Below are 25,822 nucleotides of genomic sequence, written 5' to 3' on the forward strand. Positions count from 1 at the left end.
CATGGCCGCTGCCGAGACCCCCCAAGGGGCCCCACTCACAACTGCCAGTAGTCCACCCCCTGAGGACACCCAAGCGCCTCCAGAGGGGGGTAGCAGCCCCCCAGCCCCAGACATCCCCAATGAACCCAATTCCAGGGAGTGTCTGGATACTCCAAACTCAGACCCTCTGCCCCATCACCCACATCATCCCGCAGGACAATATCAATTATCCCCTATCATCACTATGTGATGGAACCGTTTTTGTGTTTTTAAATTAAGCATATTTGCCTGAGGCTCTTATTGTGAAGGATTTTTCAAAAGGAGGTTATTTCTCAGTTTGGTTAATTATAAAGATGGTTCTCTGACTGGTTTAAGTAAATCGCTCTGATGCTCTGTTCAGTTGTTCACTCCAGGGGTAAGGGGGGGCAGCTGTCCTCACGCTTAGACTACTGTAACTCTCTTTTCACGTGTCTGAGCAGAACCTCCCTGAACCGTCTACAGGTGGTTCAGAACGCCTGTGCTCGGCTTCTGACCAAGTCCTCCAAACACACCCACATCACCCCGCTTCTCCTCCAGCTTCACTGGCTGCCAGTCAACTTCAGGATTCATTTCAAGATCCTGGTTCTGGTCTATAGGGCCTTACATGGACAAGCACCATCTTACATTGGTGATCTTCTTAGTCCCTACACCCCCAGCAGGTCCCTGAGGTCCAGTGACCAAAACCTACTGGTTGTGCAGCGCACCAGGCTAAAGACCAAAGGTGACAGATCATCTGCTGCTGTGGCCCCCAGACTCTGGAACTCTCTCCCCCTGAGCCTGAGATCAGTGGACTCAGTGGTCTCCTTTAAAAAGCAGCTGAAGACTCACCTGTTCTGCAGGTCTTTGAGTGACCTTCTGTTGATTCTTCCTTCTCTTCAAGCTGCTGTTTACTAATTTTCTCTTTTCCTTTCCTCATATTTTTCTAATCACAATTTTTTACTTTTCCTAATTTTATATTTTTTAATGATTTAAATTTTTTCATGTTTTCTTCTTGTGAAGCGCCTCGTGATTTTCGTCCTGAGAGGCGTTGTATAAAAGATCGTTTCTTCTTCTTCTCCTGTTGAAGGGCCACGCCCCCCTGGCGTCCTAATACTGTCGTGTCTTTAAAATCTTCCTCTCTCTCTCCCAAAAGTAACGGCTGATATAATCCCGTACTTAAGTACCTTTCCTTTGTATTCCAACGTGTCTCTTGCATGTTTTTGTGTTTGTAACAGGACCAGGTGTCATTAAGTACAAGTGTTCAACAAAGACCAAACCAGCCTCATGGTACTGACATGTAACTAACATACTCACATTAACACACAACCAGAAACAAAACACGGGTTTCTCAAAGTGACAAATGTTTAGTGGGGTTACTAAACAATTTAAGTTACTCTAATTAGAACAAAATAAATCCCGGACGACGAGTCACCAATAAAACAAACAAATAAATCCCGGACGAGCCCCCAATATGTTACGACCCCAACCTGGTCTAGGAGCCAGGGAGGTCTAACACAGAAATGTGAGAAATAAAAGGAAATGATCTGACACCAAGTCACAATCAAAGAAAGTCCTTTTATTAACTAAAAGCGTCCCAACAGGAGAAAAACCTGGTTGGGGTCGTAACAAGGACCAGCAAACATTTCACTTAAAAGCTTCACAGCTGCATGTGGAATAAATCAAACACTAAATATGAGGTGGTTCTGATTAAACACTAGCCTGGCCCGCCAGACTTGTCCTCTGGTTAACTCTGCACAGAGAAAGGGTCTGGGAACTCTCCTGTTCAAATAACCCCACCGCCCCCTGAGAATTCTAACCAAGCCAATCAGCGCAGAGTAGCGTACGTCACACACTGTAACGCCGAGTTTGTCATAAACGTGGCGACTGAAGCGGAGTTCGCTGCGGCTTTTTCCTCTGTTCTAAATGACTTGGACGCGTCTTTAAAACCACAACAAGTAGCGTCTGGCGACGCTACTTTTGACTACAGCTAAAAAACTACAGCATCAGTCAGCATTTTCATCTGTTTTCTGATTGGTTATTTTTGAGCTGGCTAGTCCCGCCCCTCATGTGCCTCTCTGCCTGTGAGTTACCAGACTCTTTCTCTGTGCAGAATTAACCAGAGGACGAGTCTAGCAGGCCAGGCTAATTAAACAGCATTGTGGTTCAGGGACCTGAGACTTAGAGGGCAAAGATGTTGAGCTACATGCTGATCTTTGTCACTGAACTAGCTTCCCAGACTAAGAAATCCCCCCCCCCCCCCCCCACTGACACCTGCAGCTCCGAGCTCTCCTCCTGCATCCCACCCCTGTGTTTTCATCCATGCCAGCGTTCGTCTCCTGCCTGCACACAGACAAGGTGTTTACACCTGTCAGAGTTTTGTTGCATGCTGCAGTATTTGAACTGAATGAGGGGTTGTCGGTGGTGTGTTATTTGGCTGCTTTCACAGTCTTTGCTGCTGTTCTCAACACTCACCTCATGCTGCTGGTGTCTGACTAATCATCAGAGGCCACTGTTTTCAGCTAAAGCTGATAAATTCACAAACTACCAGAATTTACTTCCTCAGCGTGACTTTTAGCCAACTTAGAATGTGTTTCTCTCAAGAAGTTGTGGATATTCTTACCTGTTGTGGGTAACTCAGTAGTTACATCTTCCAAGGCTAATGGAAAGGAGAGAACGTGTGGTGGAGAAACTAAACAAATAAAAATGGGGCCTTAACGGATCCCAGCTACGCATGAACCCCACCCGTAGGTCACAATAATGAGAAAATGCATTCTGTGCGTTAGTCTATAAAACACTAAGTTTATCAAATAATATACGGTTAGCATGAACAGGAAGTAAAGTTTATGAGATCTGAGAAATATGTGTTGGCTGGACTCTGATATCAGGAGGATACAGAAGGAACACTAGGAATTTGACTGAGGCTGAATTTGGTTCCTAAAGAACAGATTAGGTCAATAATGGAGCGGGGGTTGGGAGACCTACCATCTCCAACAGGTGGTCCATGGTCCCTGTCTAAAGGCCAAACTGCTACCAAACCACTGTTCCAGTTCAAAACCCGCTGAGGATTACAAACTCCAGACCGTAAGGGCTGCTGTATGTCGGGTTTCCAACATGTTCTACTCTGGAGAATAAAAGAACAAGTCTGAACCTGGAGAATGTTATTAGGAAAAGATTCCCTGTGATTCAACTGATCCAACAGCTTTTGCATGATCTCTGAGTTAACGCTGATCTTCAGCCCCATCAGGGTTTTACCGTCTTTGGTGTCTGAGGAACAGAGATGGGATAAAACTTCCAGCTCCAGCGTATCCATGCCGGCTTTCCTGGACGTTTCATCAAACATTAAAAGGACCACAACAAGTGTCCTTTAGGCCTTTAAACACGACGCTCGAACGGCCGCTGCTGCAGGCTCTGCTGGTGTTCACAGATGCAGAAACGCTGTTTTAAAACCTTGTGTGGAAAAGTGTGAATCATGCATTTATCATCACAGCTGGTGAGTGTGTGCATGTGTGTGTGTATGTGTGTGTGTGTGTGTGTGTGTGTGCGTGCGTGTTTGTGTGTGCGTGCGTTTGTGTGTGTGTGCATGCATTTGTGTGTGTGTGTGTGTGTGTGCGTACGTGTATGTGTGTGTGCGTGCGGTGCGTGTATGTGTATGTGTGTGTGTGTGCGTGCGTGCGTGTATGTGTGTGTGTGTGTGCGTGCATACGTGTATGTGTGTGTGCGTGCGTTTGTGTGTATGTGTGTGTGTGTGTGTGCGTACGTGTATGTGTGTGTGTGCGTGCGTGTATGTGTGTGTGTGTGTGCGTGTGTGTGTGTGTGTGTGCGTGCGTGCGTGTGTGTGTGTGTGTGTGTGCGTGCGTGTGTGCATGTGTGTGTGTGTGTGTGTGTGTGTGTGTGTGTGTCTGTCGGTGTGATAATTGCTTGTTAACCTTGAGGTTTGGTCTCCAGCTGGAATCTGCCTGTGCTGCATTACTGGAATAACCCTGCTCTGCCTTCATGGCTGGGACAGAGGTGTGGTTGTGTCTGCTACGGTCGGAACGTGATGGGAAGCATTGAAAATTATTCCCTCCATGATGCTGACGACCCATCTGAGCTCAAACAGGCGCAGAAAGTCAGGAACGAGCTTTTCAACTGTGTTTGCACTTCCAGTCTACTCACAAACATCACTTCTCAAAGCTGCACGTTTTGTACTTGTTACACTACAGAGACGTAATAACGCAGCGGCCCGTTTCACTCTTGCAACCTTACTTTTGTCTCCATACAAAAACATTACTGACTCTGCCCTCTGTCACGGTAATAAACCTTCATAGCAATGAGAACATCAGAAAAAGGTCAAAGCAGAAAAACCTAAATCTTTAGCAACGCTGAAAACGTTTTCTTTGTAGCAGCACGTGTGTGTGTGTGTGTGTGTGTGTGTGTGTGTGTGTAGGTGTGTGTGTGTGTGTGTGTGTGTGTGTGCTCCAGGATTTGATCAATACAACTAGAACTCTACTGTTCCTCTGCATAAGATGATGGTGACACAGGAGTTAAGCGTTTGCCCCACAATTAAAAGGTTGCAGGTTCGAGCCTCGCTCAGTTTGTCGCTGTCGTTGTGTCCTTGGGCAAGACACTTAACACAGCTTCCTGCTGGTGGTGGTCGGAGGGACCGGTGGCGCTAGCCTGGCCTGCAAGACTCGTCCTCTGTTTAATTCTGCACAGAGAGAGTCTGGTAAGCCACAGGCAGAGAGGCACTTGAGGGGCGGGACTAGGCAGCTCAAAAATAACCAATCAGAAAAAAGACGGAAATGCAGACTGTGCCGCGCGACGCTGTAGTTTTTTTAGCTGTAGTCAAAAATGGCGTCTGGCGACGGCGCAAACATCTTTCTTTAGAAGAAATGCTTTTAGCGCCATACTTGTTGTGGTTTTAAAGACATTCAAGACATTTAGAGCAGAGGAAAGAGCCGCAGCCAACTCCGCTTCAGTCGCCATGTTCTACAAACTCGACATAATGGCGTGTGACGTACGCCACTCAGCGCTGACCGGCTCAGGTAGGATTCTCAGGGGGTGGGGCTATTTGAGACTCCTCAGAGGAGGAGTCTGGCAGGCCAGGCTAGGTGGCGCCGGTGATCGGCAGCCTCGCCTCTGCCAGTGCGCCCCAGGGAAGCTGTGGCTACATTGTATCTCATCCCCACCAGCGTGCGAATGTGTGTGTGAATGCATGAATGACGGATTCTGTTGTAAAGCACCTTGGGGAGTTCTAGTACTCTAGAAGGCGCTATGTCAAACACAGACCATTTACCATTGTATGAAAATTGGTTCAGATTAGGGATGTGTGGTGGTGAAATGCTGGCGATACGATACAAATCACAATACAGGGGAGAGGATACGATATAATGGGATACATTCAGCCAGACAATGTTAGAAATTAGCAATAGACTGAATTTATTGTAGGGAAATTCAGTAAACAGTCCAAACCGACACGTAACATGTTTAACGTGAGGTATCTGGACCATAATGGGCTCGACACTCGGGAGGCGACGTCGCCTCTCCTCCATTCATTTTCAATGAGACACGCGCGACAAAGCGATAATCGCGGGTCTCCCTCCTACCAAGCGAAACGCGAAAAACGTGCGTGTGAAATTTTGCACTCGTGCACGTGCCGTGCACGGACGACCCAGCGACGCGATCCCAGAAAGTTGAAACATTTTCAACTTTTCATCGCTGTCGCTCGGACGACGACCAATCAACGGAGGTTTCATTCACTGACCAATGAGCGGACAGGATGCTCCGCACATCTCCGAGCAAACATGGAGGAGAAGTTGATTATTATTATGTTTTATAGTAAAATCAGAAGTAAGATTTCACATAACTCCAGCAGCACCTTGTGAAACATCATATCTACCGCTTTATTATCTCTGAACCGCTTAAATAACCTTAATTCCCTCCAACCTGACACAGCCAAACAAAACAACGGAAGTTTCGATTTCGCCATGGAACAGAACGCGTAGGCGGCTTTGCCGCTGGCTGCTGCCGCGGATCGCCTCCCGTGTGACAGGTAATAAAAGCGACAGCGACAAATTTCGCTGATCGCGGTCGTTTGTCGCCTCCCGTGTGTCGAGCCCGCAACAGAGGGATTTACATGTCAATGGTGGAAACAAAACCCATTGCACTCTGCTGCCAACTAGTGGTCAGCGTTTGAATTGCACCAAAACAAAAGAAAAGAAATAAATGTTTGCATTGAAATTCTTCCTGAAATTTGATACACGGCTTTTGAAAAACAATAGGAAAATATTCACAATATATCGCCATATCGATATTTTCTAACATCCCTAATTCAGATATTCAGCTTCTAAAAATATTGTTTCTGTTTTGAGTCAAAAAAGTAAACGCCTCAAAATACTGAAGAAATCTTAAAATATCCACGGTGCCCTCTCTCTCTCTGGTTTTACAGATATATAATTTAATTTCTACAAAGATGGAAATCTGCTGAAGGTCCTCCTGTTCAGTTATGGAAATCTGCTTCTTTGGTTGCATTTTTATGGACTTCTGTGATGGAAGGTACCGGAGCTGCCATAACACTCACTGATTGTTTCCTGATATGGCGAAACTCACACACGGCCCCTCTCACGTGAGGGGGGGCAGGAGGTGTCAACAGCAACCGGCCGTTCCTGTAGTAACAGACGGTGTTGCAACAGCAGAGTTTCTGCCTGACCCGCGGGTTAAATCCAGCTGTAGTTCATGAACATCTAAGCCTTTTAGGTCGTGTTTTGGCATCGCGATCAGAACTAGCCGATCTTACCACAGATCTGGAGAAGACAGACGCACAGAGAGAGTCTGTTCAGCAGGGATGTCATCCTCCTCAGCAGGTCCAGCTAGTTCTGCACAATCTGGGCTGATTCAGTGCTGCAGTGAAGCTCATCCGTCCCCGTGAGGTGATCCTAAACAGCAGGCGGGCCCGGTTCTCAGCTCCTCTCCAGCCTGTATGTGTTTCTGAAGCTCTGTCCTGATGTGCAGCTAGGCTGCTGGTGTAGTGAGGGATTCACCTGTTTGCTCTGCACCTTAACACTCCCTCTCTCACGCGTTTCAGCTGAAACTCACCTTTCCAGTTTGGCTGAGGCAACATGACAGTTATTTTCTCGTTGTTACATGCTCGGCTCACAGCAGCAGCAGGTGAATGAGCATGCCCAAAGAACCAGTTTCAGCTTAGCCCAAATGACACCAGGAGAACCCCCCCCCCTACACACACACACACACACACCTCCAGGGAAACTACGACTCCTTTCACTTTAAGGAGAGAAGCAAACTGTTTACAAAATATATCCTACTCTAAGGTACATGAAATACAAGTCAACCATCACATTTAAACATCATGTCGTTTATCAGATCATCACTCACCACCTCAAAGCATCTCAGCGCATCAGGATGGAACGGTCCTCTCCACCTGGCTTTAAAAGGAACTCCAGCTATGAGGACGTGTGTGCCCTAATAAGCTAAAAGTTTTCTGTTGTACCAAACTAAGTTGTTAGAAACACACAAAACATTGCTGTTTATTTGTAAATGTATAATATTTAGAACATTTTTGGACATACGTAGGACGCCATGTTTTCCACACGCAATGCACTCTGGGGGCGATGACGTACACTGGTTGCATGGAAGAATAGCCATTGACGTAGTGTTTGTTTACGCGCTCGTCGTATTAATAATGAAGTAAAATGCCACATTGTGCTGCTTTTGGATGTAATTTCCAGTCAGAGGGCAACAAGGGGAGCGATGTGAGTTTACACAGCTTTCCCACTGGCAAGTAGAGGAGAAAGCTATGGGATTAGATTTGTGCCAATAGGATCAAGAAAAACACTTTGGAGATCAAACAAATTTTAAGACATTGTAACGGTTTAATTTACATGTTATTTAATGAGCCATAAGACATAAGATTCCATAGGAAATATGAAAACACCCTTATGGATCTGTGGGTACTGTTTAACCAGAAGATTGGAACTTTTTATTGCAGGGATTAGATAACAGCTTCGTATTCACTCAGAGACAACAGAAGAGAGTCGAGTTTAAAAGTTTAAAGATTTATTACTAAACAAATTAAACTAGACTAACTTTAACACTAAATGTACGGTGTAACTAAGGTGGATGAGACTGAAGATGGTGTAATGTGGAATGTTGTTCAGAACCAGCAAATCCGGAGAAACGATTAGTTCTGATGGGAAATGAAGGTGATGTCTTCACGCTAAGCTTTGGTTAGGAGATTCATAAACACATTCGACGTCATTTGTCGGTCTGCGTACCCTTAGTGGAAGTCCCCGTCTAGATCAGGAGGTGTAAAGGTCCAGCTTGACATTTGTGGAGCCGGAGCCTGTAGAAACAGCCGCGGCAGCCGACCACCAGTCTTGAGATACTTCCGGGTCACGACAGTTTATCGGCATCTAACAAGACCCAAACCTGGGTCGTGATGGTTCAGCTTTTATTCTGAAAGGAACCGTTGCAGCAGGTGGAACAGCAACAGATTTTATCCAGCTTGTCGTTGGTTCTTTCGGCTGAAGAGGAAAGTTACGGATTGGCCACTCCGACAACTTCTCTAGAACGCTTTGAACTGGCGTTAAAGATGACGTGGGCATAGTTTTATACTTCGGATGTTTTGGTTTATGGTCGAATGAAAAGATGACACATTTACCAAGCACCACCAAAACCACGCCTCTGTCAGATCTGGCAGATTCTGATTGGATCAGTAAAAGCAATGTGTCATGTCTTAACGCTACGTGAGATCAGTCCTAGTGGAAACATTTAAAGTCATATTACTTATTATATTCTATAGGATTATAATAAAGTAATTAATATTTTGATTTCACAGATTGGTCACATCTTATTATTGACTAACAATTTGTTTGATTAGCTTTATTAAAATAGAGTTATTTGATTTATTAAAAGGAGAGAGTCCTTTCTTCATTCTTCTGTTGGGCTGGAAAGAAGCAGTTTATAACAAATGCATGAGACTTTGAGGCCATATCTCATGCAGACTAGTTCTGTGTCAGAGGAGAGGGGGAAATTACTTTTGGTGGAAAACACTCATTTCATTTCGATACAACATTGAGAGAAAAAAATCGTTTCAAAAGAAAAACTTAAGATCTGAATCAGATTTTTAAAAAGATCAAGAAAAACACTTTGACGGTCAAACAAAAATTAAGAAATTGACAGAACAAAAATTTTGACTAAAGGAAAAAAAACGTTTCTAAAGTAAAACTTGCTATCTGAATCAACTTGTTAAAATGAGTAACACAGTATGTTTCCTTTTTATGTTTGCCTCTATGTGTTTTTGTTATCAATTTCCTTAGTTTCATTCCCCCTGCACACATCTTTGCTGTTACTACCAGATTTGCACTTACACTTTCTGGCTTTCTCCTTTGCAATCCCTAAGTTTTTGGGTGCAATTCTGACACAACCCTTTCGGGTAGGTGGGACTTCTGAGAAGTCCTCTCCCATAGGACAGTGGTTTCTCTTGAGTGACAGTTCAGTGACCCGGAAGTGATGTAGCCTCCAAGACTTTTTTTCCCCACCTCGGTCAACAACATGAATTTTGAGCTCCAAACACGTTATTTCTGCTGTCTGTGGTGTCTACTGAGCATCTAAAGTGAGTATTGATAATATATTTTATCTTTTCTTAGTTAATCTGTAAGTTAAGCCACTTTTTAAGTTGGTTTTAACCAGACGCTAGCTCACTAGCTAGCTGCTAAGCTAGCCATTGTGCTAGCCTCAGGAAAATGGTCTATTGCTCCGGAGAGATGTATTAAAAACTCATCTTAACAGATTCATTACTGGTTTCATGGAATTAATTATTACAGTTTATGTTAATATGTTTGCTAATTTTTCAGGAATCTGTGGAACATCAGAGACTTTGCAGCTACTGGAGCTAACCTGTGTACAGCTAACTTGCTACAGAGGAAACAGCAGAAAGCTGAGCTAACGGGCAGTTTTGCAGGTAAATACTCTTTTAGTGGAACTGCAGGATTTTTATGGTATGACCCAGACAGAATCTACATGAGTTATTGTGGGAAGACATTTAAACTACATCAGGGTTTCCCACCGCCACGCCTACAAGATCCCAAGTTTTGTTTTTGTTGCGCTGTTTCCCGAAGAAGCAGCGGGAACTACTATGTTGTCGCTTGTGATCACAGCCGGCAGGCAGCAAGGAGGAGTAGGCAGGGCAAGGTGAAGTTACAGCACAAGTTACTGAGTTTAAAATTAGAAAGGTAGCAGTGGATATAATGCTTTTTGGTTTACATGTTTTAAGATAAACGAGTGTTGACGATCTTGCCAGGTTTCCTCCCCCCACCAGGCTAAGCATCACTTATTCATGTAAAATTTAATTTTTTTTCATGTCTGACTTTAACCGCATCTAATACTGTATTACGGCGTGAGCGCAACAGCGACAACTTAAGATCGATGTGCGAGCAGCCTGAGAGGCCGGGTGTTTTCATCTGAACCCTTAAAACCTCCAGCAGGCTACGCTGCACTATTGACGTGTTAGCGCGCGGCGCTAACAACTTAGCGACGTGACATGTCTCGGAGAAAGCGTAAAAACACGTTGGACGCTTCTTCTGAAGCGGGAAAATAACACTTCTTAAGCAGAGCACAACGTCGCCTCGGCTCGTTCACGGCCGAGCCAGACTGAGCTCGATAGCATTGACCCAGCACAGCCACTGGGTCGTTGGAGCTGCCCCGTGACTGCCTGATGGAAAACCAGTGGGTTTCATCAGACTCGTAAAGTTTCTTGTTTTTGCTGGGGACCCCCTGTATTTTACCGCTCCCTCCTGCAGTCTTCCCCTATTAACATTTAAAATGATTCTGTAAATTTGTGTATCAATAGAAACAATCTCTGCCTCTGCCAGCTGCAGTAAATGTAGACTCCAAATAATAAATAAGAGGTGCATTCATCTGTGTATCTCCTTTGATCCGCATTAGTGATATTCTCCTCACCAGAACAATGAAGCAAAGAAAGATTCTTGAGTTTGTTAGTAATTTTATTTATTAGGTGCATCTAACCTGTTCTTTTTTTCTCTGAAATGAGATCAAATCAGTGCTTCTATGGGTTGTCTCTACACTGCACTAGAAAATTTTACTTTATTTAGAGACGTGTCATAATTTTCTCCCCAAGCCCCTGTTGACATGTTTGTATTAATTTAAGTTAAAGTAACGAAATGTTGGACCAGAAACGTAAAACCAGGACAGCCGATGATGTTTTTATAAACACCTCAGAGGGGATAAAGAAACAAACTCTCTGGTTGCATCTGTGATGGTGAGACGATATGTTTTATTGTTTGAATAAATGTGAAACATTAATACGCTTTAGAAATGAAATCAGATGCCGTCGCTGCCACTTTGTGGTTTAAGATAAAACTACACATTAAATCTAAACTCTAGCCCACTCTCCAACATGTGACAAAATCATCTAACTTTAACAATCATTAAAACACAAAACTAATCAAGAACTTATAGATGCCTCTTAGATGTCCAACCCTACTAAAGTGGTGTTTAGATGGGCAGAAAAGGAACTTTATCCATCATTCTGCTGACATTAGTTATGAAACTCTTGCTTCAACATGAATATGTTATAAATATTTAAAACTCAGCTTCACATCTTAATCAGTCTTTGTTTTTGGATCAAATTTAGCCTCAAAAACTCCATTTTCCCCGATTGTCTAACATCTTTGATCCAGCAAGATGCATCAACACGAGCTGGAGGAGGTGGTTCCTGCATTCAGGGGACAAAATGCAGACTGTGACTCTGTGGACTACAGTGTGTTAAAGTCACAGAGTTAAGAAGACGAAACTGATGGAGATAATCTAGGAGAGGGGGTAAAAGTCACTCTCCAGCATCACAGTCGACCCGGTTCAGGCGACTCAGACCAGCACCACATTCATTTTATTCTTAAAGAGGGACTGCACGCCATCAGAAAACGTAACTCCACCCCAAGTCAAGATGTGAAAAATGCAATGAAAGTGGGCGTTGTCAGGAGGCACAGAGTGGCATGGCCAAGTGTGGGGAATTTCCATTCTGGGAGGGAGGGGGAGTGGGAGGAGACTGTACCGATGGCTTGAAATTGTGCCAGTCCCAGCCAATCACAAATTTAAAATGCAGTAGCCACTGTTTAACCCACAGGGGGCAGCACTAAGACGTTTCTAGACCTAGATTATAGATCTAATCAATCAATTAATCAATCAATAGATCTAATTAATCAATTTCCCTCTGGGATTAATAAAGTATTTTTGAATTGAATTGAATTAATCAAGTTTACACAAACACGTCAAAAAATGCACAGAACAGACAGCTTGTATTTGTAAAGATCCAATTATACAGTTAATTAGCAAATAAAAAATTGGGAGGGGGGAGTGTTAGTTACTCTTTAAAGACAAAACAGAGTAGTGGTAAGAGGCTGAACATTTCCTTAAATATTTAGATCATCTCGATGCTGCAGCAAGAAAATGTTCATGAAATCGTATCAAAGGGTTTTTAGAACCGTTTTTTCCTACAGAGCTAAACATCTGTGTACCTGCAGCAGAAGAGTTGTCAAAGGAAACCTTCAAAATGTGCAACAGAGCAAGAACAGTATCTCAGATGTGAGCGTGTGTGTGTGTGTGTGTGTGTGTGTGTGTGTGTGTGTGTGTGTGTGTGTGTGAGTGTGAGTGTGTGTGTGTGTGAGTGAGTGTGTGTGTGTGTGTGTGCGCGCACCTGCTTCTTTTTTATATCTTACATCTAAACTCTTGGTAGCTTCCAGAAAGATGTGTGAGGAAATAAACAAAGGTGCACAAAAGCAAATATTTTTATATTAAAATACATACAAAGGATTATTAAAAATAATACATGGGTTTGAAGAATCGTGGACTTGATTGGATCACTTTTTCATGCCGATGGTCTCGTATGTGTCCTGGGCATGCGGGGTCAGACCCTGAGAGGAGAAGGACACGTTCAGTCTGCTCTAGCTTATATCCGCTTCATTTGCTTAATTTAAAGGTGCATTATGGAGAGATGAAGTAAAAATGACTTCATGTGATAAAATTTGGTTTCGGAATCCACTTTAAACAACTCTGGAGCTTTTTGTTGGCCGTCATCAAATTACAGCGGTCGGCGCTGCAGCATTAGCTCACAGGAGAACCTAACCCCCACTCGCTGATGGTAAACAGTAGTTACGACCCTCCTGCCTTTGTTTTGAAAGGAGAAAACCTGACAACCCAGCAGCCAGATGGATATGAAATTTGTTTCAGTATAACCTTCCTTCCATGTCCCAAAAACTAGTTTTCTTGTCCGGGGATTGGACCGCCAAGGCTCCCGCCTTGGTCTGCCACCCGATTCGCATTGCACCGGACCCTCATGTTCCTCCTGCGGGTGGTGGGTCCACAGTTGGACGAGCCCATGTATCCGGTTCGGGCTGGGCCCGGCCGGGCCCCATGGGCGAAAGCCCGGCCACCAGGCGCTCGCTCACGGGCCCCAACCCCAGGCCTGGCTCCAGGGTGGGACCCCGGTAACCCTCCGGGCCGGGTACTCCGACTCTTCGTTTTAACCGCCATGAAAGATCCTTCGAACCGTTCTTTGTCTCACCCTTCACCTAAGACCAATTTGTCATGGGAGACCCTACCAGGGGCACTAAGTGCCCCAGACAACATAGCTCCTAGGATCATTAGGGCACTCAAACTCCTCCACCACGATAAGGTGACGGTTCAAGGAGGAACTGTGGACCAGCTCTATACCCTTGCAAGGGTGATGGAGGGGGCATGGGAGTTTGCCCAACCAATCCACATGTGCTTTGTGGATTTGGAGAAGGCCTATGACCGTGTCCCCAGGGGCACCCTGTGGGGGACGCTCCAGGAGTATGGGGTGGGTGGCTTTCTGTTAAGGGCCATTCAGTCCCTTTACCAGAGGAGCGTGAGTTTGGTCCGCATAGCCGGTAGTAAGTCGGACCTGTTCCCAGTGAGGGTTGGACTCCGCCAGGGCTGCCCTTTGTCACCGGTTCTGTTCATCACTTTTATGGACAGAATTTCTAGACGCAGCCGTGGTGTGGAGTGTGTCGAGTTTGGTGGCAGGAGAATCTCGTCTCTGCTTTTTGCGGATGATGTGGTCCTCCTAGCTTCATCCAGCTCTGACCTTCAGCTCTTGCTGGGTAGGTTCGTGGCCGAATGTGAAGCGGCTGGGATGAGGATCAGCACCTCCAAATCTGAGACCATGGTTCTCGACCGGAAAAGGGTGGCTTGCCACCTCCGGGTCGGGGGAGAGGTCCTACCTCAAGTGGAGGAGTTTAAGTATCTCGGGGTCTTGTTCACGAGTGAGGGTAGGAGGGATCGGGAGATCGACAGGCGGATTGGTTCGGCGTCTGCAGTGATGCGGACGCTGAGCCGATCTGTCGTGGGGAAGAGGGAGCTGAGCCAGAAAGCTAGGCTCTCGATTTACCGGTCGATCTACGTCCCAATCCTCACCTATGGTCATGAGCTTTGGGTAATGACCGAAAGAACGAGATCGCGGATACAAGCGGCCGAAATGAGTTTCCTCCGTAGGGTGGCCGGGCTCAGCCTTAGAGATAGGGTGAGGAGCTCGGACATTCGGGAGGGACTCGGAGTAGAACCGCTGCTCCTCCGGATCGAAAGGAGCCAGTTGAGGTGGTTTGGGCATCTGGTCAGGATGCCTCCTGGACGCCTCCCCGGGGAGGTGTTTCGGGCATGTCCTGCCGGCAGGAGGCCCCCGGGTCGACCCAGGACACGTTGGAGAGGTTACATCTCCAATCTGGTCCGGGAACGCCTTGGGGTCCTGCCGGAGGAGCTGGTGGACAAGGCCGGGGAGAGGACGGCCTGGAGCTCCCTAGTTGGGATGCTGCCCCCGCGACCCGGACCCGGATAAGCGGAGGAAGACGATAACCTTCCTTCCAAAGTGACTGAAACATTAGACTCTTGTGGAATTTTCTCACTGTAGGATTCTCACTATATTTTTACATACTGCACCTTTAATATGGAAACTCACCGTATAGATGCCATCTTCAACATTCTGACCGGAAGAAACAAAAATAGATCAGATACAATAAGAAAATGCACTTTTTTTTTACACAAATTATTAAAAAGTACTTAACCTGCTTAAGGAGAAAACTTTTGCTGGAAAGAAACTCTAAAACCATCTCTCATTGTTGCTTTAACCGTTTCCAGGTAGCGTTTATCTGTGGTTGTTATTCAGAAACACTAACAAAAGCCAACACGTCGATTATCCGTGATCTGTCAGCAGATGTCGGGTCTAGGCGTTTTAGCTGAGGCAGCCATCTTGAATCAGATAGATTTCAAAAGTTCATCAGTTGTTGAGGAAAATCTCACTAAGTTGAAACAAGCTGGAGAAAGGTCAGAAGAGCCGTTAAAGACCAAGTTAACACGTTCGCAGGGCTGCCAACTTTTGAACATTTCAAAGAGTGAGACGGGGTCGCGGGGTTGGGAGCGGACAATTCGCCGACCGTTTAGAGCCGGGGGGGGGGGGAATATTGAGGCTTTTTGTGCTCTACATTTTATTTATTTATTCATTTCTACTCTGTACGGAAGAGGATTAGAGCCACTGACGAGAAAAAAAGAAAAGACAGAGAATTCTTACATTTTTCTCTAAATTATGGTTTTTTTTCCCCCTCGGAATTCTGACTTTTAATCTCGGAATTCTGACAGGGAATTCTGGGAAAAAAGTCAGAATTCTTTTTCTTTTCTTTTTTTTTTCTTTTTCCCACCCATCTAGTGTGTGTGTGTGTGTGGGGGGGGGGGGGGTGGTCATGTCATTCATAATATTGCCAGTTATTATTTCCTGCCGAGAAAAACAATCTATCATGTTAAGCTAACTTTATTGATGTAGTTGCATCCACTAAACAGGATTATGTTCATGTGTTCATCAGCATGAAGTTATCAAAGCAAACATGGCTGGAATCAGTTTTACTGTAATCTGTGTCTCTAAAGCTTGGTTTATGCTCGACGCATTCACTTTCCGCTTGGTGATGCGGCTCGCGGATGGAACGAGCTTCACGGCTCGCAGCGTTTATGGTTCGTGCGGCTTGTCTCTGCAGTGAGCCAATATTCTCCCAAACTGTAGGGGGCAGCATGGAGCTCTACGGCATGCATCCAACACTACACCATAGAAGAAGTAGAAATTACTGTTTACAACATGGTATTCCAGCATTTTTAACAGCGTCCTCGTCTTTTCCGACAGTGCGAGCTATTTCTCTCCAAGAATTATTAACAACATGTTGATCACGGTGATCTCTGAGAGCTGAATCATACAAATGTCTGTATTTGCCAACCTCTGCCATACTAGTTCTTGCCAGTCCGCCATGTTTTTGCGCATCCGACCGTCCGCGTGGTTAGAAAATTTCCTAGGTGCACGGTGCGGAAAGTTTGGGCCGTGCGGAGGCGCGGTGGAGGGGCGTGGTTGTAAAAATGGCGCAATTTTGCCGCTCAAGCATAAACCAAGCTAAAGTGTGTGTAATGCTGTATTGAGTGGATGTCCCCACTGTGGGAAAGAAAATGTACTCTATTATATTAACTCATATCAGCCAGTAGGAAAAAAAAAACGTTTGAGGAATTTTGGCCATTCCAGGCTTCCGTACCTGGTTGTGGAGGAGGGGTCCGTCTCACAAACAGGAAACACACATTGGTGAAGCGGTGAATTAAAACATTAGGATTCCTAATGTTTTAATTCACCGCGTCACCAACTGATGTAGGAGAGGGAACGTGTGAGTGACGCCGCGGTAGGAAGCCCAGCTTGCTGTGAGCGAGCGATCTGTGGCTGACGAGTGAAAACAAAAGAAAAACATTCGGGACTGATGCGACGCGGCTGCATTTCTAAATAAAACGGTTAGCTTCTACTAGCTATTTTATGTCAGTGGCTAATACAGGAGATAGGGCTAAAAGACCATTCTCATATTTAGCCTGCATGTAAAACTCAGAGAGACATGTGATATTTAACAAAGGAGAAGTAAGACGGTTCTCTTCTCATCTGATGAGCTCTCTCGTCTCACTCAGCATTTGTTTTAGTCATTTTGGTGTTTCAGTCAAGAGGACCGGAGCATTGCAGAGCAAATATGTCATATTAGTCTAACTAACCACAGGAAATTAACACGCATGCATGCACAAACACACACACACACGCCTCATTTCCTTCTTCACACACATTTTTACATCCAGACCTCAGCGTTGGTCCACTTAGGTTTGCCTCTGAGAAGTTCTGCCTCCTTTTTATTGACTGAAACTTCACTTTGAGCAGCCGTGTCACGTGTATTTAAAAAACAAAAGGTAATTGTAGACATTAGTTCAGTGGGTTTACCTCCTTCGGTTTCCCCTTCACGCCACTGGCCTCTCTTGCATTGTAGATCTGCAGAAGAGGACACAAAAAGGAGATGATGTTACTTTTTTACGTACAATTTAGTGGTGTGGTGTACTGCTGTATGCACACTAGTTTAGTATTAAACCATGCTGCGCATCAGTGTATCTCTGCTAATCAGTAGTATTGGTTTAGAAGGAATGGAGTAAAACCACAAAGAACATGAGTGTAGAGACGCTCAGACCTGATAGCAGAAATGGGAAGAACTGATGAGACACGAGTCAATCTTGTGGTCAGATAACACAAAATTATCAGCAGGATGTTTTATGTCAGCTCCTCTTATTGTGCAAGGAAGTAAAAACGCCAAGTTGAGTCTAACATCCCCCACATTGAAGTTAGTTTTATGCTCTCTATTTAATTAAATGTGTGTTTCCCTTTAAAAGAGACAGTAATGCAGCAGTGTCTGGCTGGTTAGGGTTAGGGTTTATTAAGGTTCCTGCTGAAAACACAATAGGAACGTCTGCATGAAGGTTATTAAGATCCTGTTAAAGCTGCAACACACACTGGTCTGGCCGAGCTCAGCATTGCCATGTAGACAGATGGAAACTATATTTCGCTTAAACGATTACATAAAATGTTATTTGTTTCTAATTTTTACCCAGAAACAAACTCCAAATTATGACTGTTACTTTCTACACTATCTGAGGAAAGGCTTGAAGCATTAAATGATGTTTTGAGTCCTTTTGGAGACACCCCTTAACTACACTTAGATTTAGTCCAATTCATCTGCACTCCACTGAACTCACGCCTTTAGTTCTGTAAAGAGAAACGTTGCAACTTTTAAATTGTTCCAATCAGACGTTGTAAACATTTTACAAAAAGAAGCTCTAAATAATTTTTTATTCAAAAAATTCTAGTCCTTGCTGTTTAAGATTGAGAGGACAGGCTGCAAACCACCACTCTCAACAAAACTAAACTCTAATGTGCGTTCAAAACATCCCGGACAAGCCCCCAGTTAATGTTACCACCTGGCTCATTAGGCTTACAAAGCAAACACTTGTTACAGTGATCCTTTTGTTTTAGGACCTGAAAGTGGATCACAGAATATTGATCAATCAGCATGAACTGTTGGGTGGGCATTACAGGCTCCATCATAAAACGGGTGTGGTCCTATCTCACAGTAACTTCTGTGTCAGGATGGGTGACTATCATCCAACAGGGCCGACCTCCCCTGGGGAGTGCCACAAAGGTTGATTTTGGCCCCCCAGCTCTTTGCCCTCTATCTGCTGCTGTTAGGACTGTTTCGTAAACATCACGTCAAGTTCCACCTGTGTGCCGAATGCCATATTTAAATTCTGGTGAGGCGCTGTACTTTCGGCTCCATCCGCTGCTGAACGGACACATTAAAATCCTGATGGCTCACAATTGTGTTTTTAAACTGAGCAATAGACTTGGGCGAGAAACGAGTTCGACCTGTCCCCACTAGCCACATTTGAGAAGCAGCGGTGACTATCAGGGAGTGAAACTGGAGGCAGATCTTAAGTGAGACAGCCAGGGGAGTAGAACCGTTAGATCGGGTTTCTTCCATCTGTGCTTAGCTAAAATCAAGGTGTTTCTTTTTCATGCACACCTGGAACTTGTGATCCAGGTTGGACTACTGCATCTCACTATATGCAGGTATCAGTCAGGCTGCTACAGTACTTCAGTTAGTTCAAAATGGACAGTGTTGATGGAAACCCGGAAGAGCAAGAACATTTTAATAACTTACAGAATTAGTTCTAAAATCCTCTTGCTTGTGCTTAGAGCCCTGAATAGTGTTACTCCACTGTGTTCAGCCCATCTGATGCACCAGTAAGTTCCATCTGTATTGTCAGCAGAACATGGTCTGTTGGCAGTCCCCAGACACCGATTCAAATCACAAGGGGGACTTGCCTTTTTAGTCCTATGGCATTAACGCTGTGGAATGACTTCCTATCAAATGTCAGACAAGCGCCTTCGCACCTCGCTTTCAAGAGTCAATCGGTGACTCATTTTTACTTCCTAGCTTTCATAAATACAGCACGATGACTGCCAGACTACATTTTCGCTAAATAAATGCATGTTTTAATCCATTCAGTTGCACTGAGTCTGACTTTTATCTCATGGTACTGTGTGGTTTTATAGTTGTCTTTTAGGGATGTAAGAAAATGTCGATTATGGCAATATATCGTGATATTTTCCCCAGCGATAATATATCGATATTCAAAAGCTGTGTATTGAAAATATCGATATCGCAATATATCGTGATTTTTTTTCTTGCAAAAATGTATCGATATTCAAAAGTCGTGTATCTAATTTTTGGAAGAATTTACATGGAAACATTTGTGTATTTTCTTGTTGTGCAATTCAAATGCCGACCACTAGTTGGCAGAAGTGTGTAATGGGTTTTGTTTCTGCCATTGAAATGTAACTCCCTCTGTTATGGTTAAACATGTTAAGTATCAGTTTGGACTGTTTATTGAATTTTCCTATAATAAATTTAGTCTAAAAAAATCGCCAATATCGTCTGACTGAATGTATCGCAATATATCGTGATATATTGTATCGTCTCCCCTGTATCGTAATATGTATTGTATCGCCAGAATTTCATCAATACGCATCCCTATTGTCTTATGTGTTGTGTTTTGTTCGAGTGTTGGCTGTGTGAAAGCACTACTGTATTTGAATTAAGTTTGTTGCTCTTCTAGTTCCCTTATAAAAGCAGCTACTGGTGTTAAAACGCTTCGACGGCGCAGCTGGTGGTCTGGTTTAAGCCTCAACATGCAGACTCTCAGAACACTTTCACTCCAGGCTGGTCCAGAGGCTTGGTTGGGTTGGGCGGATAACAACAAAAAATTCACTCCTTTGTTTTTAATACGTTCACACTTCACGTTAGAAGTGGACCAAACCCCCTGGTCAGGGTCTCACAGCTGCAGTGGCTTTGTTCATGTGGGAAGTCAGATATTAATACCTGCTGGCATTTACACACGGATAGCTAAATGCATCCTTTAGACAAAGGGTTTTGATGTGTATGCTGCTCTGATTCATGTTGTAGAGCTAAACTACAAACAAACAAAAAACAATGGACGGTGAAGAATCGTTTTCCTGATTGTGTGATGTGGACGCAGACCTTGACTCTGCAGTAGAGCGCAGTCAGGATGATGCCATACAGAAACAGGATGCCGTCCAGCACGTAGCAGATCTCAGGCTCGCTGAGAGCAGCTGGGAAAAAAAGAAGAATCAGGGGGAAATCTACAACCATGAGCACATCAACCAAACTTTACACAAGAACTTATCCAAGCAACGATGACTAGTTGTGTAGAAGACTGCCTTATTAGGCAACGGTGCTGTCTGTCGGCGCGCGCCGGTGAATGAAGCGGAGGTAAGGATCCACACGCGGGTGAGGGAAGCAGGCAAGCAGACACCCAGGAACGATTAAGGTTTTTATGGGGAACACGCCAACACAGAAACAATGATCCAACACGAGACAAAGAACTGAAGGGGTTTAAATACAAGAGGGTTGGGAACTTGGGTGATTGGAAAACGAGAGGCAGGTGGGAGCAATTAACAGAGACACATGACTGAACCATAAGGGGAGACAGGACAGGGTGCGACACCGTCACCCCTTCAGACTGTGAAGTAGTCAGCTATTAAAGACAACAGCCAATGGGTAGAATCAAAGATAAACAACTCAAGCCCTACAAGAACACAATATTATTCAATAGTAATTCAAGCCTGTTGCTGTCAGGCAGTTGCATTCGGATTTAGGCATAAAGCTTACTTAAATCAACACTTACTTACTTATGTTTGTAATTTGTCTGTTCAGAATGGTATATTTCCAGAAAAAATGAAAATCGCTAAAGTAATTCCGAAAAAACGGTGAGGGACATAGCTTTGATAATTTGATAATTACAGACCAATCCCCAGTTTTCTAAAGTGCTTGAAAAATGGTTCACTCAGAAACTAGACAACTTTATTGAAAACAACAAACTGCTGAGTGACAGTCAGTATGGATTTTGATCAAATAAATCTACATCCTTGGCATTACTAGAATTAAATGAAGAAATTACAGCAGCAATAGAAAGGAAGCAATACACAGCAGGTCTGTTTATTGATTTAAGAAAAACATTTGATACCATAGACCGTGGTTTGTTACTTTCTAAGTTAAAGAATTACGGGATACGAGAGAAAGCTCATGATTGGTTAAGTAGTTAACTAAAAGAAATCAGTTTGTACAGTTAGAAGATGAAATTTCAGATTCTCAAATTATTACATTTGGAGTCCCACAGGGTTATGTGTTGGGACCTCGGCTCTTTAATTTGTATATTAATGATATTTGATGTGTCCTAAATATTACAGTTTATTTTGTTTGCTGATGATACAAATATATTTTGGAAAATATGGATCGTGAGATGACTAAACTGAAGAAGTGGTTTATGGACAATGAATTATTTATAAATTGGAATAAAATGAAATTCATGATTTTTGGTAACAGGAAGACAGATGATTCTGTTAATTGTCCATAGATGGTACTTCAGTTGAAAGAGTTAATGAAGTAAGATTTTTAGGGGTCATCTTGGATCATAAACTTAATTGGAATCCCCATTTAAAATATATAAAACAAAAACTGTGTAAAAGTATTGGACTTTTAAATAAAGTAAAAAGTATTCTGGAGTCATCAACAATTCATATATTATATTATTCATTTATTGTTCCATACTTGACTTACTGTATAGAGGTTTGGGGCAACACATATAAAACAAACACTAATCCTTTGTTTTTATTACAGATGAAAGCTATGAGAATTATATATAAAGTAGACGCTAGAGAACATACCAATAGACTTTTTATTGAATCAAAAATTATGAAATTCAGGGATTTGGTTAATTTGAAAACTTTACTAATTATGTTCAGGGCAAAAAAAAAAAGAGGTTACTGCCAGTGAAGTTACAGAAGTTTTTTGTTTTGATTTGAAATGATGGAAAAAATAGAAAGAAGCCTGAGTTTGAGTTTTTGCACAAACAACATTAAAGCAAATGTGTATTTCAGTATATGGAGTAAAATTATGGAATAATCTGGATCATGACCTGAAAAAATGTTTAACTACCGATCAATTTAAGAGACTATACACAGAAAAATCATAAGTAAATATTGAATGAGTATATTGATAAGTTTTATTGTGATTTTGTCTACAAAGGAAGTTCTATACTTGGTTTGTGTATAAGGCCATTCTGTAAATTATATCGTATGAAGTAGAAAGGGGTAGGTCATACAAGACGACTTCTTCCTCCCCCTTTTTTCACTTAGGAGACTGTTGACGATTGTATTTTGCATTGATGATGAATGAAACTGCTGAGTGAGAAAATAAATTAACAATTAATTCATACTTCTGTGTCGGGACGGAGACACGCAACGCCATTATCCGTCCTTACGAGTCTGCTGGAGAGCCTTCCAAAGGACGGACGGAGTCGAGCACTTTTCAGCTCTATAGGTCATCGTTGACTTCTGTCTGGGGTTTTACGGTTGGATAACCAGTTAAAAGAGTGAAAAACTTGACTTGTGACCACAAATAATTTTTTTCAAAGAAAACCCATTATTCCATTTTCTGATACAAAGTTGGTGCCTGGTGCTTTTATTAAATCAACACTTAAGAGACTGTAAGATAAACTTCAATAACGTTTATTTGTGTTTATGAAATTTTTTACTAGCTTTATTTAGCTGGACATCATTTTCAGTCAGATTTACTCTGCACTGGTTCCACAGCTGAAACTGGAGGAACATCTTCTTGCCTGTTTAGTCAAAAAGCGTCACCCAGGGTGTCAGATTCTCCTTTTTTGTCTCCACTCAAACACATTTGTTTCTCAGATCTACAACTTCTACATAGACACAAAACCGAGACGGTTCTAAAAGAGCTCCAGGGTCTGAGACCAGTCCTCATCTGAGAGAAAACATCTCAAACTTTCATTCAACTCACTGATTAAAATTAATCCCCTAGGGCAGGGGTGTCAAAGTCATTTTAGCTCAGGAGCCACATCGAGGGAAATTTAGTCCCAAGTGGGCCGGACCGGTAAAAAAAAAAAACTTCAGATTGTTTTCTTTGTTTTAATACAATCGATATAAAACAAGGCTGGAGCCTGAGGACAGTGTAGTACAAGTACAACACCTGAAGTGTACTTGAAAATTTGAAAGAAAAAAAAGTAATAATCAATAAAAAAAACATTCCTTAGTGATTCAAAGAGCTTACAGATCACATGGCTAGATCAGTTTCATGCAGCACTTAAAGTATATTTGACTCATTTTACTTTACATCTTTTAGCTTTCACCAGCACATCAACATCAGAAGTCACATCCTGAGTGGCGGCCAGCTTCAGGATGTGATTCAAGTTCTTGTGTGAGCCTTGAGCGCAGCTTTGTTTTATTTATACTCATTAGAGAAAACTTGCTCACAAAGATACGTTTATTTTCACTCTACATTGTAAAGTATGAAAATAAAGTTTACACAACCATCTCGCGGGCCGGATTCGGCCCACAAGCGGGTTAAATCCGGCCCGCGGGCTGCATATTTGACACCCCTGCCCTAGGGAGAAAAGCATCTTAAAAGCCAGAAATAGGCTTCAGTCAGGTTGTACATTGGCTTTTATGTTGTTTTATTTGTAAGATGAACTTAAAATGATAACATAACTCAAATGAAATCGTCAGAGGCTTCATCTGGCCCTCATGGTGGCACTCATCACACGTTTTGTTCTGAATCGCTGGTTTGGGGGGGGGGAACCCACTAATATAGAAAGACCAGATTCTAGAAACGCATCTGTTTTATGATCAGCTTTATTTTCCACAATATGAATGTTTTTGCTCTTAAATGCATCACGCTAGATCCAAAACAAGCAGACGAACACTGGAATATAAAGCAAAGGTCTACCGTCGGACTTCTACATGAACTCTGAGTGAATGTCACACACAACAGGCTTTAGAAACTCTGTTTAAAGTTTCACCAAAAATCTGATTACTGCGACTTTAAAACATGTTTTTTTTTATTTAGAAAACTTTTGTCTGAGCATCAAAACAAAGTATTTGGAGTCTTTCTCCTCTTTTTTTAAACGGCGTGAAACCGCATTCGACTCTTTCTATAAAATGAAGGAAGTGAATCACTTCTCTAAAGTCTCTGATCACATGATGCTGTTCTACAAACAGACAGTGGCTTTATCACACCATCACACCTGTGGCTTCTGACTCAGTCCACCTGCACTCAGGTGAGGGGCTGCGAGACCTGGAGGCTTCTAGCTCAGCTCACATCTCCTTTGGTTTCCGATAGTTACCATCGGAGGACACACACCCCGCAGCTCTAACCACGTTCCAGCTCACTCACACCTTTATGTCACACTTTAAAGACCCTTTTTTCCCTTTTTACTTGTTTTTGAACAAGCAGCATCGATCTACCCTTACATTCATGAAGGCGTAGCCGCTACTCTGAAGCGGCTTGCTTGTGTGTGGGTGCTGATGGCGTTGTGTGTGTGTTTTCGGGGCCCCGACATGAGCAAAAACACATCACCCACCTCCTTTCCATCAGGTTAAAGTAAAAGCAACCTGCGCTGAAAGTGTATGGATTTATTACAGTTTGGTCACATATTGAAAACACAAATGTAACGCAGGACCCTTGTGGATGCCTTTCAGCTTCTAGCGTTGCCTCAACAGCTGCATAAACCGGTTCGCTCCGGTTTGAACATATGTTGAAAAACATTTTCTAAACGAAACAGATGAAGAATTCCAAATCTGCTCGTTTTGGGTGTAAAACATGAGGAAGACAAAGAGGAAGTACATTTGAGAAAAAGGCATTTCTGAGAAACGACAGAGTTAATTCAGACTTTTGTTAAAAAAGCAAACATTTTGAACGTGTTGCTCCTGAACGACGCCGGTCCGGTGTACCAAGCCCACCACCCGGAGCGTGGTCTAGGTCACACCAGGGTCCGTGTTTCTATCCAAATGAGCCCACCTGCTGTCAGAGCAGTCTGTATTAGAGCAGCCGATGGATACTCACCAGCTCTCCCAAAGCACATCCAGAGAGGGACCGCCGCCAGCAGGGGAGCCCTGCCCCACACAGCCATATAGACTCGGGTTAAAGACGGACGACTGGTCTTCTTCAGCTCTCGGCGACAGAAACGACTCGAGGTTTTATTTCCCTCTGCGCTCTGGTGAGGGCTCAAGTATTGCATAGCTCACAGGAGCAGTGAGGGGAAGTTGTGGTCTGAGCTTGAAGTCCATTTGTCTCATATCTCATTAGACCACACCCCCTTTCACACCAAAACCAGAGGAAAGACATCACGGGGGCTTTGGTGTCTGCTGTCAAGTTAAATACACAGCTTCACAAGTCCTCCAAGCAAATGGAGACTTTAGCAATCAAAACAAGGGGCTTCACCTTACAGATAAAACATTTATTAGCTGCGGGAGGGGGGGGGGGGGGGGGGGGGGTTGTACATGAATGCGCTCAGACGTCAGACAGAAGAC

General features: G+C 43.6%; 2 protein-coding genes across 2 annotated transcripts in view; both read right to left on the reverse strand.

Annotated features, from left to right (window-relative positions):
- LOC107372324 (nectin-4) overlaps positions 1-7,028 on the reverse strand; it is a 36,243-nt gene extending 29,215 nt beyond the window's left edge. The window contains exon 1 of the mRNA XM_054736402.2: positions 6,773-7,028. Within this exon, the coding sequence (XP_054592377.1) occupies positions 6,773-6,827 (55 nt within the window). The 5' untranslated portion in view covers positions 6,828-7,028. The remainder of the gene's footprint in view (positions 1-6,772) is intronic.
- A 5,753-nt stretch (positions 7,029-12,781) lies between these two features.
- fcer1g (Fc epsilon receptor IgFc epsilon receptor Ig) lies at positions 12,782-25,756 on the reverse strand. The gene is made up of 5 exons (XM_054736500.2): positions 25,356-25,756; positions 20,451-20,542; positions 17,306-17,353; positions 14,984-15,007; positions 12,782-12,923 (listed from the first exon to the last, which is right to left on the reverse strand). Exons 1-5 carry the CDS (start codon positions 25,528-25,530, stop codon positions 12,870-12,872), a joined length of 393 nt encoding a protein of 130 aa, XP_054592475.1. The 5' UTR covers positions 25,531-25,756; the 3' UTR covers positions 12,782-12,869.
- Between the last annotated feature and the right edge of the window lie 66 nt (positions 25,757-25,822).

The sequence above is a fragment of the Nothobranchius furzeri genome, chromosome 3 (assembly GCF_043380555.1).
Source record: "Nothobranchius furzeri strain GRZ-AD chromosome 3, NfurGRZ-RIMD1, whole genome shotgun sequence".
In the NCBI taxonomy this organism is placed as follows: domain Eukaryota; kingdom Metazoa; phylum Chordata; class Actinopteri; order Cyprinodontiformes; family Nothobranchiidae; genus Nothobranchius; species Nothobranchius furzeri.

Excerpts from the sequence above, each read along its gene's own strand:
- fcer1g (XM_054736500.2), bottom strand. The coding sequence starts at position 25,530 with ATGCAATACTTGAGCCCTCACCAGAGCGCAGAGGGAAATAAAACCTCG. Across the intron at positions 20,543-25,355 it reads GATGTGCTTTGGGAGAGCTG|CTGCTCTCAGCGAGCCTGAG; the intron begins GTGAGTATCCAT and ends TTTTTTTCCCAG. Across the intron at positions 12,924-14,983 it reads TTGAAGATGGCATCTATACG|GGTCTGACCCCGCATGCCCA; the intron begins GTGAGTTTCCAT and ends TTCTCCTCTCAG.